We start from the raw sequence: 17,189 nt of genomic DNA on the forward strand, positions 1-17,189 counted from the left end.
ATGCTTCACTGTCCCCATCTGTGAAATGGGCCTAACCCCCACCTCCCAGGCTGTGGGAAGGTGAGACGGTAGACGGACAAGGATGCCTAGCCCGGGGAAGCGGTCAGTGAGCCGCAAGCCCCAGGGCACCATGTCTGTGGCTCTGGGGTGGGAGGCGGGTGATGGCGAGAGAGGAGAAGCCAGACTGACCCCAGCCCCCCGAGCCCCAGTCACCCTGGGAAAGCTCAAGACCCAGGAACACACGAATGAGAAATAACACAGGCCTTTTATTTGCTCCAGAACTTGGCTGCTGTGTGGTCCAAGGGTGCCATGCTTTCCCAGAGCCCCTGAGGGGCACTTCCCTCGGTGGGTGGGGGCGGGGGGGGGTGCTGGATCTCTGTGCGAGCTCCCACGGAAGCACCCACACCCCGCCAGGCCGCATGAGTCCAGAAGGCCCAGCTGCCCACTGCTGGTGCCTGGGACCAGCAACTCCCCTGAAACTGGAAAGTGGTGTCCACCTTCTCGGCGAGGTGGCTTTTCACAAGGCGTTGGTTAAAATATTGCACTTGTAAATTAGGAAAACCGATGAGGCAAAAATTTCCTATAACAGGACGACGTGCCAAGCATCCGACTACTATTTAAATAAATAAAACTCAAGGCGGGGTCGGAGTGGCGAGCCCCAGTGGCCTCCCCCGGGAGATCCCTGGAGCCCACAGCCAGGCCCCCTGCCCCATCAGCCAGTTCTTTAAGGAACTTGGTCAATGCTGAGTCTACGCAGCACAGAGCAGCAGCTCCAGGTCTGGCTCAGCCAGGGCCCCTGACCTGCCAGGGCCCTCGGGCCCCCTCGTACCGGGGCAGTGGGGACCCAACGGGGCCAGTCCTTCTGCTCCTCCGGTGGCCTGGGCCTCTCTCGGTCCAGGTCTCTCATCCGAATGCCCGTCTGTCCATCCGGAGACACAGCCTCTGGGGGCTTGCTTGCCCCCTCCGTCGCAGAGGGAGAGAGGCAGGTGGGAAGGGGGCCCAGCCCGCCTGGTGTGAACACGGGGCTCGACCCTGGCAGCCCCTAAAGTGGGGGACTCATCTTCTTCTGGTTAATGAGGTCCAGGTAGAGGTCAGAGCGGAGGAAGCGTGGATACGAGTCTTTTTCCATGAGCCCAAAGATGCGCTTCTGCGCCAGATCGAAGCAGCCCCGGGTGACACTCTGCAGGTTGTCCTTGGTGTGCTCTCGGGTGTAGGAGTCCAGGTTTACCTGTGGAGGGGGGAGGGCAGCACAGTCAGGCCCACCTGCAGGGGGCCGACCCCGGGGCGGGGGCCCAGGAACGGGCCGTCCCCAGCCTGTCACCTCCGAGCCCCTCTGCTCCACGTCTTAAGTCTCAGAGTGGAGGCCCTCGGGTCAGTGGCCCAAGTCCTGGCCGGGTCGCTCACTGTAGGGCTGGTAGCTTATAGGGCCTGAAAACACCTCTAAGGTCAGACTGCCTGGTTGGAATCCCGGCGGCGCCGTGCCTAGGCCCGGGACCCTGAGCACATCACATGAGTGCTCCGAGGCCCGCCTGTCCTGTCCGCGGGCTAGGAGGAGTGGTGTACCCCTCAAAGAGTGGCAGAGACGAAGCAAGGTCATCCACGGGAAACACAGACCGAGCAGATCAACAGATCACCCGCTGCGACTTTGCCCACAGTACCCGACACTCAGTAAGCACTCAATAGATGTTAGCTCCTCTGACCTCAGCAGACACTGTCGCCTTATTTTTTTTTTTAAGATTTTATTTATTTATGCATGAGAGACACAGAGAAAGAGAGAGAGAGAGAGGGGCAGAGACACAGGCAGAGGGAGGGAGCCCGACGTGGGACTCGATCCCGGGTCTCCAGGATCACGCCCTGGGCTGAAGGCAGGTGCTAAACCGCTGCGCCACCCAGGGATCCTCCTGTCGCCTCGTTTTTAAAGTGAAGATAATATTGAACCCATTTTACAGGTTGTCATGAGGATCAGATAAAAGAGTTCACACATAAAGGGCTCAGCACATGCCTGGCACAGAGCGCCCGACAGCGGCCTTTCTGATTTGTTACCAATGGAGATCTGTCCTTCCCGGGGCCCTGGGCTTGCTTCCTCTCCACCCTGGCCACACCACGGTCCCCGAGCATCCCTCTCGCCTCTCCCCTTCCTGAGCTCCTCGAGGCCACTGAGAGGCCACCAGCTGTGGGCTGAGGGGCCTGAGGCCTTACCTCCTTGCACGCCTGGATGGCGATATACTCAGCAAAGATCTTCTTGGCCTTGGCCGCCATCTTGGACTGTGACTTGACCTTCTTGAAGTCCTCACATGCCAGCCAGAATTCCAGGTTCTCCTCACTAAACTCGGTGCGAAGGAAGGCCTGGAACACGGCTAACCCATCTGTGGCGAGAAGCCCAGGCCCTGGGGTGAGGAGCAGAACCAGCCCCTCCTGCCCTCTGGGACCCCCTAGCCTCCTCTCGGGGGTCTCTTAGGGTGCAGATGTTGGGATGTTGGGAGCTTGGTAAGGTAACCACTTCCAAGAGCCAGGAGCCCCGGCATGCGGCCCGGCCCTGCCGCTGCCTCTCCAAGGCTCACGTCTCTCCCCGGTTTGTGCCTCAGTTCCCCCATCTGTAAAATGGGGCTCACGAGCCAGTTCCTGGAGCCCTGCGAGGATCAGAGGGGCCGTGCCCATGAGCTGCGGGCACCCTTGGCCCGTGTAAGCCCTCGGTCCCTGGAAATGTTTATCGCTCTTCTGGGAATCCGGGCCTGAGCGCACAGGTCGCCGCGGCCTCCTGCGGGCTGGGCCAGCTCCCGTGGACGGGGAGGGGCTGGCAGGAGCCGGCTCCAAGGCCAGCCCAAGGGCCCGGCCTCTCCCCACAGCGGGGGGGCCCCGGACTGGCACCCAGGAAAGAGGGAAGGCCACAGTCCCGAGAGGCGGAAGGGGGAGAGGGAGGGAGATGACACCCGGAGGGGAGCGGGGAGCAGGCCGGCTGGCCCCCACTTACATTTGTGAAGCAGCAGCTTCTCCAAGGACTCACCCCACTTGAGGGCTTCCTCTGAGGTGGGCCTGGGGGACGAGGGAAGGGGCGCAGTGAGGCAAGGGCGGGGGGCGGGGCGGGGGGGCCTGTTAGCTGCCCCTGGCCCTGGGCGGTGGCCGAGCCCAGCTGGGGAGCCCACCCCCCTTCCCTGGGCCCGCATCACTTCGGGCTCCCACCCCTGCCCCTGCCTGGCCGGTCTCCCCCTGCAGCTGGTCCCCGTCTCCCCCTGCCTGCCGGGTACCAGGCTCCCTCAGAGACAGCCTCCAGCCCACGGGGAGCTGGATCCAGCCCAACCCCCCTCTCCACTTAGCGCCCCACCAGCCCCGCTCCCCTGGGGACCCCGGGGTGCAGACCCGACCTACTTGAATGACTTGACCATTTTGTCTGCCTTGCCCGCCGGCTGGGCCCCGGGAGACTCGTTCCTCCGCCTGAAGATGCCCAGCTTGTTCTTCATGTCCTTGGCCCTGGGGGCGGAAGCAGAGAAGGGGGTCAGCGGGCGGCCGGGCGCCGACCAGGGTGGCACCTACTGGGTGCCCGGGCCGGGCGCCGGGCGGGAGGCACCTACTCCTTCATCGTGTGCCGCCGCTGCAGGTTCCCGTTGCGGGTGAGGTACATGCCTCGGAGCATCTCCGCGGGGCCCCGCCTGGGCCGGGGCGGCCTGCAGGGAGCACCCCCAAGGCTCGGGCTCCCCACCCGCAGGCACGACGGTGCGAGCGCTCGCTCGCGGGGATCCCAGCCGCCGACTGGGCTCCGGGGGCCCGGCTGGGACTCAGACAGGAGGAGCCAGGAAATGGGAGGGCCCAGGACGGGAGCGGAAAAAAAAATATCCCTCCTGGCCAACCCTGGGAGGGAGCCCGTGAAAGGGGCATGTGTCTGCAAGGGGCGGCCTCTGGGGCCCCCGGCAAAAAGCCAGACCCAGTTATTTGTGACCGGCCTCCCCGTTGCCATGGCAGCGCCGGGGAAGGAGGAGAAAACAAGTCAGCAAATTGCTGGGAGGGAGGGAGGGAGTGGGGGGGGGACCCTGCCCACCAGGGTGGCAGGACTGGCTATTTTTAGCCAGGAATCATTTTTAGCCTTGCCACGCCCCCCAGGAGGCCCGATTCAGCCCCGGGCAAAGCTGCTGGCAAGGAAGGGGTTAAGCGCCCCAGGCTCGAGTTTGTGCACCCCCATCCTCCCCGGTCGCTAAACCCCCCACCCTGGGCACCTCCAGGGGAACAGCCCAGGCTCCCCGGCCTCAGCCTCTGCCGCTGGCTTTCCGTACAAGCGTCCGCGAAGACGCAGGGTGTCCCCAAAGTCTGAGTACGGTTTCAAAGCTCAGACAACTTCAGAAGTACAAATCCTACAAACTTTCAAAAAACGTCGTTTGGAATTTTAATTATGGAAATTTTTTTTAAAATGCACATGTAGTTTTGTGATTTTTGAACCATCTTTTTTTTTTTTTAATTTTGATTTTTGGTTTCTGTTCTGGTGAAAGATAAAAAATGCTGACCGGAACCAAGTCACGATAAAAAATGTATTGGCAAAATCATTTTTTGTGGGTTTTTTTTAAAGGTTTATTTATTTATGATAGACACACACAGAGAGAGAGAGAGAGAGAGAGAGAGAGGCAGAGACACAGGAGGAGGGAGAAGCAGGCTCCATGCCGGAGCCTGACGTGGGATTCGATCCTGGGACTCCAGGATGGTGCCCTGGGCCAAAGGCAGGTGCTAAACCGCTGAGCCATCCAGGGATCCCCCACCCCCTTGTTTTTTTTTTTTTTTTTTTTTTTTTTTTTTTTTTTTGCCAATTCGCAAAGCTAAGTAAGTGTAAAAGAAACGTAAATAATGCAACTGCAAGCGGGTGTTTGTAGGTTTGTGGTATTTGCACTTCTGAAGTCATTGAAGCTGAAAGTGGCATTAAGACCTATGGGACACCCTGGGTAAGTAGGTAAGGGAGGTGGTGCCCTGTGGAGGTTAAGTGTGGACTCCAGAGCCTCAGAGCCTCAGGGACAAATCCCAACCCCAGCAGGTACCAACTGTGTGCTCTTTGTCAAGTTACCTAACCTCTCAGCACCTCAGGTTTTCATCCATCAGTGATGGGGGACCCTGCTCTTGCAAGTCCAAGCCATTGGGCTAAGGCCAAGGAGTCCAGGGCCTGGCAGTCCTCTCGGTGAGGATGGGGGCCCTTAGAGCGCCCTGGGGTGACTAGAATGCCAGCATTCGACTTCCTGGAGCATAGTGGTCTGTCTGACTGTAAGGCAGAGCTCAGAGCCCGCCCCCCCTCCGCCCCGCCGTGTTCCCACGTGGGTCCAAAAGCCAGAACAGGGACCCACAAGCAGAAGCTAAAGGAGCACTTTCCTCCAACCAGAGCCATGAAGAGATGGAATGAGTGGCCTCTGGGGAATGGACTCTCATCACTCAGAGGCTACCTGGCCGGGCTGCTGTGAACCTCCCTCAGAGTGCTTTGCACTGAACTTCAAATATAACGGCTCTGGGGAAAAATATATACACATGTATATCGATATTTCTAGAGCCAGCATGCCAGGTCTCAGATCCCCACTCCACCACGTACTTGCTGTATGACCCTCGGACAAGTAACTTCTTTTTGCTTCAATTTGCTCATTGGTCAAACAGAGTAAGTGAGAAAAAAAGGAAATATGAAATAGAAATAATGGTAAAGACTAAGTTAGATCATATAACAGTGCCTGGCACAATAAATATTAGTTATTTTTTGTTACCCTAGAGCCTAAGAGTCCTAGACAAAGCTTTTAAGAATGTGAGCCTCAGGGGTGCCTGGGTGGTTCAGTAGGTTAAGTGTCTGCCTTCTGCTCAGGTCATGATCTCGGGGTCCTGGGATGGAGCCCCGGCATCAGGCTCCCTGCTCAGTGGGAAGTCTGCTTCTCCCTCTCCTGCTCCCCCTGCTTGTGTTCTCTCTCTCTCTGTCAAATAAATAAAATCTTTAAAAACATTAAAAAAAAAAAAAAAAGGTGAGCTTCAGGCCTTCAAAAGGCAGCACCCACCAGGAAGGGAGGCTAGAGTCAGTGGACCGGGCCGGGACAGCTCTGGCACGGCAGATGCTGGCCCTCCACGGCCTCCACCGCCCCACCCCTGGGAGCGGCACCCCCAGTGGCTTTGGTGACACCGGGACCCAACGGTTGGTACACAGAGCTATTTTTGGTGCATTTCACCTTCCCTAGAAGGGCGTGATTGCTCCTGGCTGCAGAGTGAGAGAAGTCTACTGTTGCCACAGGAAGCTGGAGAGGGCAGAGGAGCCGGGAAGAAAGTTTCTAGGGTAGTGGACTCCAGCCAAAGTAGAGGCCAGGGAAGTGGCTGCAGGAGGCATCTGGAAAGATGCCTGTCCTCCTCCCCCAGGCCCAACTGGTAGATGATGATGAGCACTAGGGGGCCCAGGGGGCATACCACCACATGCCCCAGGGCCTCCTCTCCATCCCCCCCACCTCCACCACCCAGTCCCCAGGGCCTTGGGCCTCGGTGTCCAAGGAGAGCCAAGGAGAACCCACACACACACCCTGTTAATTTAATGGGTACGGCTCACAAACCTCCAAAACGGCAGTGTAAAGCCCAGGAGTGCGGCCTGCAGGCTGGGGAGCGAGGGCCAGGCTACCTGGACCAGCAGCGCCACCTCCTGGCAATGCCCCCGACGGGGAGAAGGCGGGAATCCCGAGGACTGTCTGTCCTCTCTCAGAGGGAGCAAAGCACTTGTCAGGGTCACTCAGCCACTGCCCAGCTGGGCCGGGGCCAGGACGACCTGGCTGCCTGCCTCCGCGTGGTTCCCTGGGGCTTCCAGGTACTGAGTCAGCAGGCGGCCTCACTCTGCCTGCGTGCTGAGGCCCTTGCGGACGCTCAGGACCCCGGTGACCCCCCCTGGGGCCGCTGGCCAGTCTTTTTTTTGTTTTGTTTTGGTTTTTGGGGTTTTTTTTTTTTGCTGGCCCGTCTTAAGGTCTTGCTGTGGACTGGCGTCTCTCTAGAGCAGGACTGGGCACGGCCCCTTCTCCTCACCTGTACCCCCAGAGGAGAGACAAGCCCAGGGATAGAGGAGGGAGAGAGGCTTGGGAAGAAGTCTCCCTGACTGCAAGGTGGAGGATCATGGATCTTTGCAACGTACAGGTTTTTGCTCTTTCTCTTCCGAGAGGCTTCATCATCATCCCCAACTGTGTCAGCCCCGCTCATCTGTGGAAGGAAGATAGACACGTTATGGTCTGGGCAGCCGACGGCTGCTGGCTGAGCAGAGAGGCTCAGGGAGCCAAGGGCTCCTCCAACTGCCCCACTCCTCTCCTGCAAAGCTCCTACCCCTCAGGTGAGGGACAGGGAGACCCATTTCTGGGAACAGTCTGTCCACCAAGTGTGGCTGACAGATGCTCCAGCTAGAGGGGTCTCCTCCTGATGCAACTCGGAGCCCAGTTTGCAAGGGAGAAGCCAGAGACACAATCCTGATGGCAGGGCCGGAGTCACAGCCCTGATGGCAGGGCCAGAGTCACAGCCCTTAATCGTTGCAGGCAGTAGGGCAGACGGGAGAGCAGGGCTACAGGACGGGTTCCGCAGCGTGACTTGGCCAATCACTGTCCCTCTGTGAGCCTCCATTTCTTAATTTCAAAATCGAGATTATAATGGCCAACTCAGGCTTGTGAGGTTTGGCAGAGGCCTGGGATCGGTCAGCAGCTGGGCTTTCTGCCCAGTGCCCCCAGGGTAATATCTAAACCCTGTGACACGATACACAGGGTCCGCCATTGGATCTGGACAGAAAGTTGCATTTTTTTTTAAAAAAGATTTTATTTACTCATTCATGAGAGACACACACACACACAGAGAGACAGGCAGAGGGAGAAGCAGGCTCCATGCAGGGAGCCCGACGTGGGACTCGTTCCTGGGACGCCAGGATCACGCCCTGGGCTGAAGGCGGCGCTAAACCACTGAGCCACCCTGGGCTGCCCAGAAAGTTGCATTTTAACATCAGTTACAACTCCTTTCGTTACCTCTCCAGCCTGACCCCTGCTCCAGCACCCTCCTGCCCCCCAGCCAAATGGGACGTCTTTGCCTGACCTCCCCCCCTCACCTCAGGCCTTTCCACGGGCTACACCTTCCACCAGGGATGCTTTTGTTACCCTCCCATCTCCCTGGACTCCCAAGACCCAGCCTCAGGAAAGACCTAGCCCTTGGGTATGCCACCGAAATGCTTCATGGCCTAGGGAGCACTCCCAGAGCCCTAGGCCAAGGCTGTGCCCCTTCACCCCTTGTGAGGTCCGCACCACCTTTGAAAAGGCTTTTCCTCAGTCTCTCCCCTGGGCTTGACTGTGAGTTCTCAAGAGCAAGGCCTCTGTCTGCCTGGGTCACCTTCATGGGGCCTGGCACATGTTAGAAGCTCAACAAATACTTGTCAAATGAAGAATGAATCAAAGAGGGAAAGCAGGGGACACCTGGGTGGCTCAGTGGTTGAGTGTCTGCCTTTGGCTTGGGTGGTGATCCCAGGGTCCTGGGATGGAATCCTGTGTCAGGCTCCCTGCAGGAGAAGCAGGGAGCCTGCTTCTCCCTCTGCCTGTGATTCTGCCTCTCTCTCTGTGTCTCTCATGAATGAATAAATAAAATCTTAAAAAAAAAATGAGGGAAAGCAGATGGGGAACAAGGCTTGAGGTCCTCACTGCCTGAATCTAGGCTTCAGCTCTATCCCCCTTGCTCTCCTGCGGCCACAGACTGCACCTCCCCACCCCCTTGGCCCTCCCCTTTGCCTGTGCCTCCTCCCCTTCCCTGAATGCCCTCTCTCCTCCTCCCCCCAGCCTGCCGCACCTCTCCTCCAGGCGGCTCCAGATTCCCACCGTCTCTACCAGAGCTGTCTGCGGTTTCCCTGCCCAGCTGGTGCTTGTCCATCTTTCTCCAGCCCAAACCCAAGGCCCTGCCAGGGCCACCCTAGAACAGGGGCCCAGGAAATGCCCCGAGATGGGGGAGGAACTAGAGCTCAGAGCAGGCCGGGCATGGGCACTATGTCCCCAGACAAGACAAAATACCACCCCGTGTGGATCTCAGCTCAGACTCCCCATGAGCCCCACCCTGGGCCGTGGATTCCTCATTTGTAAAATAAAAATGGGCTCGTTCTTAAAGTGTTCCGAATTTGGGGAGAGAAGTGGCCTTACTGCAGTGATAGCCAGCAGGGGGAGCGACTAGCCAACGTGGAATGCCCACCGTGGATGGGCGGATGGATGGATGGAGGGAGCGGGGAATTATACTTCCCTTTATGGAGCTCATACTATAGCCCAGACCCCGGAATGGGCACTATCCAGAGACTATCTCATTCATCTTCAGAATAAGTCCATAAAGCAAACGGAGGTTCAGAGAAGTCAAGTCACTTGCCCAAAGATACCCAGCGCTGAAGTGGCAGGTCGGTGTGCATTTAAGACCCGAGTTTCTCCACCAGAGGATGCTGCTACTCAAAGGTAAGGATGGCGCACACTTTGAATGTTTTCAGTAAAAGACTCGGGGGAAGTGCCACCTCCTTCCTGAGAGCACTGCCCCGCCGGGGTTGTAAACACGCGTGTGTACGTGCACACACAGGCATACACCCATCCATGGTGTGTGATTCCAGAGCTCGGCTTTGCAGGAAGCAGGTACTGATCCTAGTTCCACTGGCTCTGGAGGGGCTTCTTGGCCTCTCAGCATCAGCTTCTTTAGCTACAGCAGGGCCGGGGTGACAGCCCCCTGGCTGTTGGAGGAGTCACCGCGCCCTCCGGAAGCAGGGCTGTTCACTGCCCCGGAGTCTTACTGCTGTGGCCTCCCCGTGCACAGGGGCTGCAGTCACGCTGGCCTGGCGAGGCCGTGCCCGGAGCCCCCACCCGTGGGAAAGGGCCACGGGCGCTGGGCTTCCTCCCATTCTAACCTCGGCTTCCGTACTTTATCGAGCCCACACAATGGGCCTGGGGGCCACTCCCGCCCCGCCTGCACCCCCAGCCTCTGCACTGCTCTGCTGGGAAATGGGCTCTTCCTTCCACTGCTGGGTCAGGGGTGGGGGGGGAGGGGAGGTGTCATCTTCAGCAGGGACCAGCCCACAGCCACCAGCCTGCTAGCTCAGGCCCTGGGAGTTGACCCCCAGAGCAGCTGGGGGGACCCAGACACTAGGGGTGGGGGGGGGGCGCTGCGGGCCAGACAGAGAGGAAACTGAGCCAGAGAGTCAGGGTCTGATTCCCAGCCCCGCAGTGGGCCCCAAGGCTCCCCTCTCTGGGAACCACGGCAAGGCCTGCCCCGGACCCAGCACACAAAAGGCGGCTCCTTCCCAGCTGCTCCCCGCTGCCTTGCTACTCTACAGGGCCCTCCCTGCTGAAAGGGGAATCGAGGGGAGCCTGGAGCCACCAGCCTCCCGTCACTCCACGCAGGAATCCCTGGGGCCTGCCCAGCCCCCACCCGGCCGCTCCAGGCCTGGGAGCTCCCCGCCTCCTGGAATAATAACTATAATTCTTACTGCAATTATAACTATAATGATAGTTGTGGTTAAGAGTGGCAATTCCTCACTGTCCGGATTTGAATCCTACCTCGGTGACTTATTAGCTGATTGACTTCAGCCGGGTCACAACCTCTCCCTCTCTCTCTGCCTCGGTCTCTGTATCTGTAAAACTGGCATAATACCTGGACCGGCCTCACAGGAGCAGGGTGCGAATTAACTAAGCGAACACACGGGAAGTGCCTAGCACAGTGCCCGGTACGTGCAAGCGCTACGGTGCATGGTGCCAGTGTTTACTGAGCTCTCGCTATGTGAAGGGGCTTAACCTACTTTACCTTGTTTATCTTCGCGACAGCCCTGAGAACAGTGTGTTGTCATTTGCCCCATTTTACAGTGGGGGAAACCGAGGCCCAGAGCGGTTCCGTAGCTTGCCGGGGCTCCATAAGCTGGCAAGTGGCAGAGACTTTCAGGCCTGGCCCACCCATGACTGGGGGGTCTCAGGAGCAGGAGCCTCGCCTGGCTGCTCTCGCTGACCTGGTCCAGCCTGGTGGACCCCACAGAACCTTGTGGTGGTGTCACATCTTGGGGCCGGAAGGCATCTCTGGGGTGCTCTTGTCTGGACCTCCGCCCGGCGGGCAGCTTGGTGTGTGGCAGCCAGTCCCTGCCCACGCTGGTCCCCGCAGGAGGCGGGGAGAAGGAAGCATGGCCAGGGAGGGCCCCAGCCTCTGTCTCCTCGCTGTCAAAGAACGACCTACGACCCTGGGCCAGGCCAGGCCGGGCTGAGGTGGAACCAAATGGCAGCAAGCTAGGCCCAGACCCAAATTCGCTGGGGGGAGCCCCCCCCCCCCCCCCCCCCCCCCCCCCCCCCCCGGGAAAAGAGCAGATGCAGGGCTGCGGGGCCGCCAGGGGGCAGCCAGCGAGGCAGGGGTCGGGCAGCAGGGGGCACTGTGAGACAACGCAACTCGCAGGGATCGGATCCGGCCCAGGGGACACCCCAGCTTCACCTTGGGTGGGGGAGAAGGTCTTCTCTCTGGACCTCAGGCAGCCCATTTGTAAAAGGACCATGGCGAGTGGACCATCTCCCTGATCTGTCTGGCTCAGACGCTCCTACTCCCCGGAGAACTCACTCCGCACACAGGAGAGCAGGGTGACAGGTTGCAGCCTGGTAACGTAGGGACAGTGGCCCCTGGGACTGTCTCAGCTTAGCCACGCAGCAGCACAGAGACCAGCCCAGGACCTCACCAGCTCTATCCCGCCCTCCTGGGTTTCACCCCTGCCGCCGACACAGAGCTTTCCCCACACTGCCACCTTCTCGAAACCCTGGGGCAACTCCAGGAAGACCTAGCACTCCCCCTTTATAAGAGAAAATGAAAGCTCAAAGAAAGACATAACGTGGCCAAGGTCTCAGGACCAGGAAGGAGGAGGCAAAGCTGAGATTTGAACCCAGGTCTGCCTGACTCCACCTGAAGACTTGGTCCCTCTCCTCTTCACCTCCTGCCTGGCACAGCCTGGTGGGCGGGCCCATGTTAGATGTTAGAAAGCCAGGCCCATGCCAGGCTCCGGGCAGGAAGATGGAAGTCACGGGGGAACCCGCTGCCTCCCGCCAGCTGCCAGCCCCCCAGACCCTGTCCCTCACCAGTCTGCAGTTGCAGGGTATGGGGTAGAGCCAGGGAGGACTGGGCAGGGTGAGGCCAGGCCTGGCTCCAGCATCACTTGCTGTGTGCAGAGGCTCAGGCTCCCGCTGGAGGCCAAGGTGTCCCCACCCTGCCCCAGCGCCGCACGGTCCAGAAAAGGGAGCTGGAGGCGCCGTGAATGTTGGCCTGCTACCGCTCTGCTGCTCTCCTCGTCCTCGTCAGCAACACGATTCCCATTTATGGAGCACCCACCGAGTGCGGAGTACCAGGCACTGCCTGAAACACCCCACCGGCGTCAGGCTATTTGGTTTTCCCCTACAGAGGAGGTATTATTACAATGCCCCTTTCGCTGATGAAAAACTGAGGCTCAAGAAAGAGCAGGGACTTGCCCGAGGCCCCCTGCCAGGGAGGGATGGCACACGACCAGGGGCTCACCCAGCCTTGACCTCAAGGGCAGGGTTCTTAGTGAAACCGGCTGGCTGGAGCGAGCAGGATATACACGATGATGGACTGGAAGCCGGGTAAGTGGAAACCCTGGACGCGCAGCCTCTGAGGCCCCTGCCAACTCTGTCGCTCAAGCCCAAGAAAGGAAACAAGAGGCCAAACAGGGAGGGGGGGATGCCAGCAAAAACCTCGGGCTCCCAGAGGAGGAGGCTGAAACAGGACAGAGCTGGTCCAGGCCTGCCGGACTCCGAAAGAGAAGTATCTGCCCCCAAATAGAAGCTCAGATCAGCTGGTCTGGGGGAACTAGAAGGGCTTGCGTGAATGTGCATGAATTTATCTGTAAATAAATATTTGTATTTTTATTGGGGGGGTGGGGTGTGGAATCGAGAGCAGGAGGCCCGGAGGGTGGTGAGGCCTGGGACCTGGGTGCCCTCCAGAGACGAGTGGCCAGGCCTGGTCTGAGTGAGCCTGAGGCCTCACCTGGGTAGAACAGAGTTCTGGACTCTCACCTGTGGAAGCTGCATCAAGAAATGGCCCAAGACGGAGATAATCAAACTATGGGGAACAGCACAGCCCCCAGGGGGCTTGTTTAAGATGCAGCATCTGGGTACCACCTGCTGGCAATTCTGATTCTGGGAGCCTGGAGTTGGAGACTTATAAATCTATATATTAGGGTCCCCTGGGTGGCTCAGTGGTTGAGCGTCTGCCTTGGGCTCAGGGAGGGACCCCGGGGTCCTGGGATGGAGTCTCGCGTCGGGCTCCCTGAATGGAGCCTGCTTCTCCCTCTGCCTGTGCCTCTGCCTCTCTCTCTCTCTCTGTGTCTCTCATGAATGAATAAAAAAGATCTTTAAAAGAAAAAGGAAATCTATATATTAACAACCTCCTCCTGGTGATTGTGGAGCACATCAAAGTTAGAACCACATGTGTTTGTGGACAGGGAAATGGAGATCCAGTCCCGGTTCCTTTGGGATTTAGTTCTGATTTCTGGGGCTGCGGTTTAAAACCCTTTCCTGGGGCTCCCAGCCTGGCCTTCCAGTCCAAACACCTTGCAGCAGCGTCCTCCCAAGTGCGAAGTCAGCCCCATTGCTAGTGGCCGAGGCTAAGAAGGCTTCTGAAGCCACGGCCCAGCTCAGTGAGGAGATGTGTTGGGATCCACTGGTCATGTCTGCCGGGGGCGCTGCCGGGATGGCAGCATGAGTGCCGTATGTCTGCCACCCTCATGTCTCAGGAATTCCCTGCTCTAGCCAAAGTGGCTTCTACGGAGAGTCTGTCCAGGCCACTTTCACAGAATGCCCGTCTCATCCTCTCTCTAGTCTAAACCCGCTCAACCGCCGAGGGGCATCTTGCTCTGGAAGCTTTCCCCAATGGCCCTAGGCCCTGACATCCTTCCTCCCTGAACTCCCAGGTCTCTGCCCTCCGTGGAGCCCCCCACCCCCACCTGCCTAGCCTTACAACATTGTCGTGACGCCCTGTGCCGTGCTGGCTGCTAGCACCTCAAAAGCATCCACCAGCACCTGCGCCAACATCACCGGGCAATGGGCTCTTCTGGCTCATCCTCAACCACCCTGGGACCTGAGTCTAATGAATCTCTGCTTTTCACAGAAGGACACTCAGGCTCAGGAGGTGAGTGACTCACCCAAGGCCACGCAGTACGTGGGGGACAAGAGCCCAGGCTCAAGCTGGCTAATGGGCTTCAGGGCCAGCATGCACTCTTTCCACTGTGGGGCCACCCTCCCGACCCAGGCAGATAACTCATCCCTCACAAGCTGAGGTCGGCCTCACACATTCCTGCAGCCCTGCAGATGCAGAGCACAGGGCCTGGCACACGGCAGGAAATCAATAAACACTTATTCATCTATTTATAAATATTTGTTAGAGGCAAATAGCATGGTGGTGAAGAGCCCCAGCCCTGGAGCCAGAACCTAACTCTGGTGCAGACATTTATAAACTATGCGGCCTGGTGTAAGTGAGATAACCCTAGAGTGCCTCAGTTTCCTCATCTGTAGGGAGCAGCAACAGCATCCACTCCTCATTAGTGAGGTCAGTGAAATTGCTTAGAATTGGGGCGCCTGGGTGGTGCTGTCAGTTGAGCGTCCGACTCTTTTGATGTGGGCTCAGGTCAGGATCTCGGGGTCCTGAGATCGAGCTCTGTGCGGGGCATGGTGCCTGCTAACAACTTTGCTCCCTCTCCCTCTGCTCCTCCTCCCCACCATTTGTGCACTCTTTCAAATAATAATAATAATAAAATAAAATAAATTGCTTAGCATAATGCCAGCACAGGGTAAATGTGTGCTGTCATTGTTGGCTGACGGACTTCTGGTCTGACTAGGCCTGGGCCTAGTCTAACTGTTCTACTACAGTACACAGCTCCTCAGCCCACGTCTCACGCAGTTTGGATCCAAGCACATGACGTCCTGGGCAAGGCCACACCTGCTCTATTTTCGGTGGGGACCCCCTCCCCGCCCCCGAGTCCCAAGGAGCCGTAAGAACACAGCACAGAGAGTCACGGAGTCATGGGCATAGGTGCAGGTGTGGCCTCCTCGGTCCCTCTGTGCCTCAGTGGTATCCTCTGTCAAATGGGTAGAAGGCTCCGGGGAAGGCTGAGAGGCGCGGGGTGGGAAGGTGGTGCGCTTCCCCCGCAGCTCCCTCCTCCCCACGTCCTCACTCAGGACCCACTCCCACCCACCCTCCGCCTTCTTACCTTCCTGTGTCCTGTGAAAAAGAGGGAGAGGTGGTGCATGGAGCCACCGTTGCGGCCCAGTTCCTTCTTGAGGGTGCGGGGCGAAGGCATGGCCCAGGTGGACGCGGCGCCCTCCCCGTCCGAGCAGTGCAAGGTGGTGTCGGAGGCGAAGCAGGGCCCGCGGGCTTCCTGCAGCAGGCTGCCCTCGCTGTGCGTCCGGCGCCGCAGGGAGTTCTGCACCCGCAGGGAGAGGCCGCCCTCGGCCTGGCCCCCCTCGATCATGCTGCTGCGCTTGGCCTCGCGGCGCTCTCCGTAGTTGTCATCACTCGTGTCGTCGTCCTCCTCCTCCTCCTCGTCCCCCTCGTCCCCCTCCTCAGCCTCCTCGGCGTCCTCCTCCTCCTCGGTCGGGCTGCCCCCCTCCGCCCCGGCCTTCTGGCTGTAAGCACTGTCCAGCCGGACCTCGGGGATCACGAAGGTTGGCCTGGGGGCCACAGGCGGGTCCCTGGAGGCTGCTGGTGGGTCCCCAGAGCTTGTGGTCTCCTCAGCCGGTGGGGGAACCTGGCTGGGGGGCACGTCTTGACTGGGTGCAAGCTCCTGAGCAGAGGCATCCTGGGTGACAGGGAGGTCTTGGCTGGGAGGGGGCTCTTGCCCAGCGGGAAGGTCCTGGCAGAGAGGGAGGGCCAGGGCTGCGGGGGGTTCCTGGCATGGTGGGGAGTCCTTGCTTGGCGAGGGCTCCTGGCCTGGAGGAGGTTCCTTGCAGGAAGGTGAGTCTTTGCTGGACAGTGATTCTTGGCCAGGAGAAGGCTCTTCACCGGAAGAGGAGTCCTTGTTGTGGGGTACGTCTTGTCCTGAAGGAGGCTCCTGGCCAGGAGAGGGGTCCTTGCTGGGCGGGGGGTCCTCGGCACCCAGCCCCTTCCCCTCCTCCAAGGGCATCTCTCGCTTCTCATCTGCCTCTGGCTCAAACATCTGGGAAACAAGAGGCAAACAAGAAAGCTTCAGAAGAGGAGGCTGCGAGATGCTAGGCACGGTGCATGAGCCGGCAACACAGAGGCTGAACCCCACACCTGACTCCCCGCAGTCTGAAAGTTGAAGCACCAGATAGAAACAGAAAGCCCCTCTGGCTTAGCTGTCCACGGGTTCCCACCCTTATCTTCTCCCTTGAATTTTATGTCCGCTCCATCAAAAGCGTGGTTGGTCATTTAGGGGAAGAAGAAGTAACCGCTATTATCTGGCTCCTATTGCACGCCGGGGCCACGCCAAGTTAAACACTCCTCTTGTGTGATCTTCCCAGCAGCCCTCCAAGGGAGGTGTCGTGGTGTCTCTGCGAGTAAAAGGGGAGCCCGGCAGTCTCTGCCCTCATGAACCAGAACCAAACCAAGTCCCAAGCCAGAGCAGTCACAAAGTGATAGGACTTTGGACCTGGCCAAAAAAAAAAAAAAAAAAAATCATATTCAAACAAGAACTTGTTCTGAATATTTAAGTCTCTCTTTGAAGCTAGTAAAATGGAATGAAACCAGAACTTCGGAATATTGGCCACAACTTGGACTACGCAGATGTCACAGGCACATGAGGGGACCTCACGGAGGGATCATCCACCCAGTGGTTCCTCTAAACTGAGTTTGGAGGAAACTCAGGAGTTCCACACAGTAAAGAAAGCATTTCCTGCCTGACACACAGCCCTCAGGACCCCTGGCGTTATTGCTGGATTCCTACAGGCCTCATTTGCAAAGGGGAAGATGGTGCTCTTGGTGGAGCCTGAAGGGCAGCTCGCTCAGAGAGAGTCTGGAGCAATCAGCAGTGCTGAGCCGCATGGGGGGACGAGGGGGGACGTGAGGGGGATGTGGGAGAGATGTGGGGGACGTAGGTCTCACGCCTGGGCTGGGCCCCTCATCACACCCAAGGTCTTGGAATGCTGGAGTGGAAACTATCTGGAGTCTGGGCTTCGCCCATCAAGAGGCCGTGGCCATCTAGAACTAATGAAGGGGAAAGTGGCCACACATCCCTG

At 58.7% G+C, this 17,189-nt stretch overlaps 1 protein-coding gene across 10 annotated transcripts in view; it reads right to left on the reverse strand.

Annotated features, from left to right (window-relative positions):
* Positions 1–246: 246 nt before the first annotated feature.
* Positions 247–17,189, reverse strand: part of RGS3 (regulator of G protein signaling 3) — a 123,608-nt gene continuing 106,665 nt past the window's right edge. For 9 of the 10 annotated variants that reach the window (XM_055301679.1, XM_055301678.1, XM_055301680.1 and 6 more), the window contains 6 exons: positions 15,206–16,150; positions 7,109–7,173; positions 3,367–3,468; positions 2,972–3,033; positions 2,200–2,366; positions 247–1,228 (listed from right to left, as the gene is read on the reverse strand). In XM_055301679.1, coding sequence (XP_055157654.1) covers positions 1,043–1,228; positions 2,200–2,366; positions 2,972–3,033; positions 3,367–3,468; positions 7,109–7,173; positions 15,206–16,150 — 1,527 coding nt within the window. In that variant the 3' untranslated portion in view covers positions 247–1,042. Of the gene's footprint in view, positions 1,229–2,199; positions 2,367–2,971; positions 3,034–3,366; positions 3,469–3,569; positions 3,908–7,108; positions 7,174–15,205; positions 16,151–17,189 lie in introns of those variants that run through there. The other variant, XM_055301690.1, reaches the window with a different exon arrangement.

Source organism: Nyctereutes procyonoides, unplaced genomic scaffold (assembly GCF_905146905.1).
Source record: "Nyctereutes procyonoides isolate TBG_1078 unplaced genomic scaffold, NYPRO_anot_genome, whole genome shotgun sequence".
NCBI classification, from domain to species: Eukaryota; Metazoa; Chordata; class Mammalia; order Carnivora; family Canidae; genus Nyctereutes; species Nyctereutes procyonoides.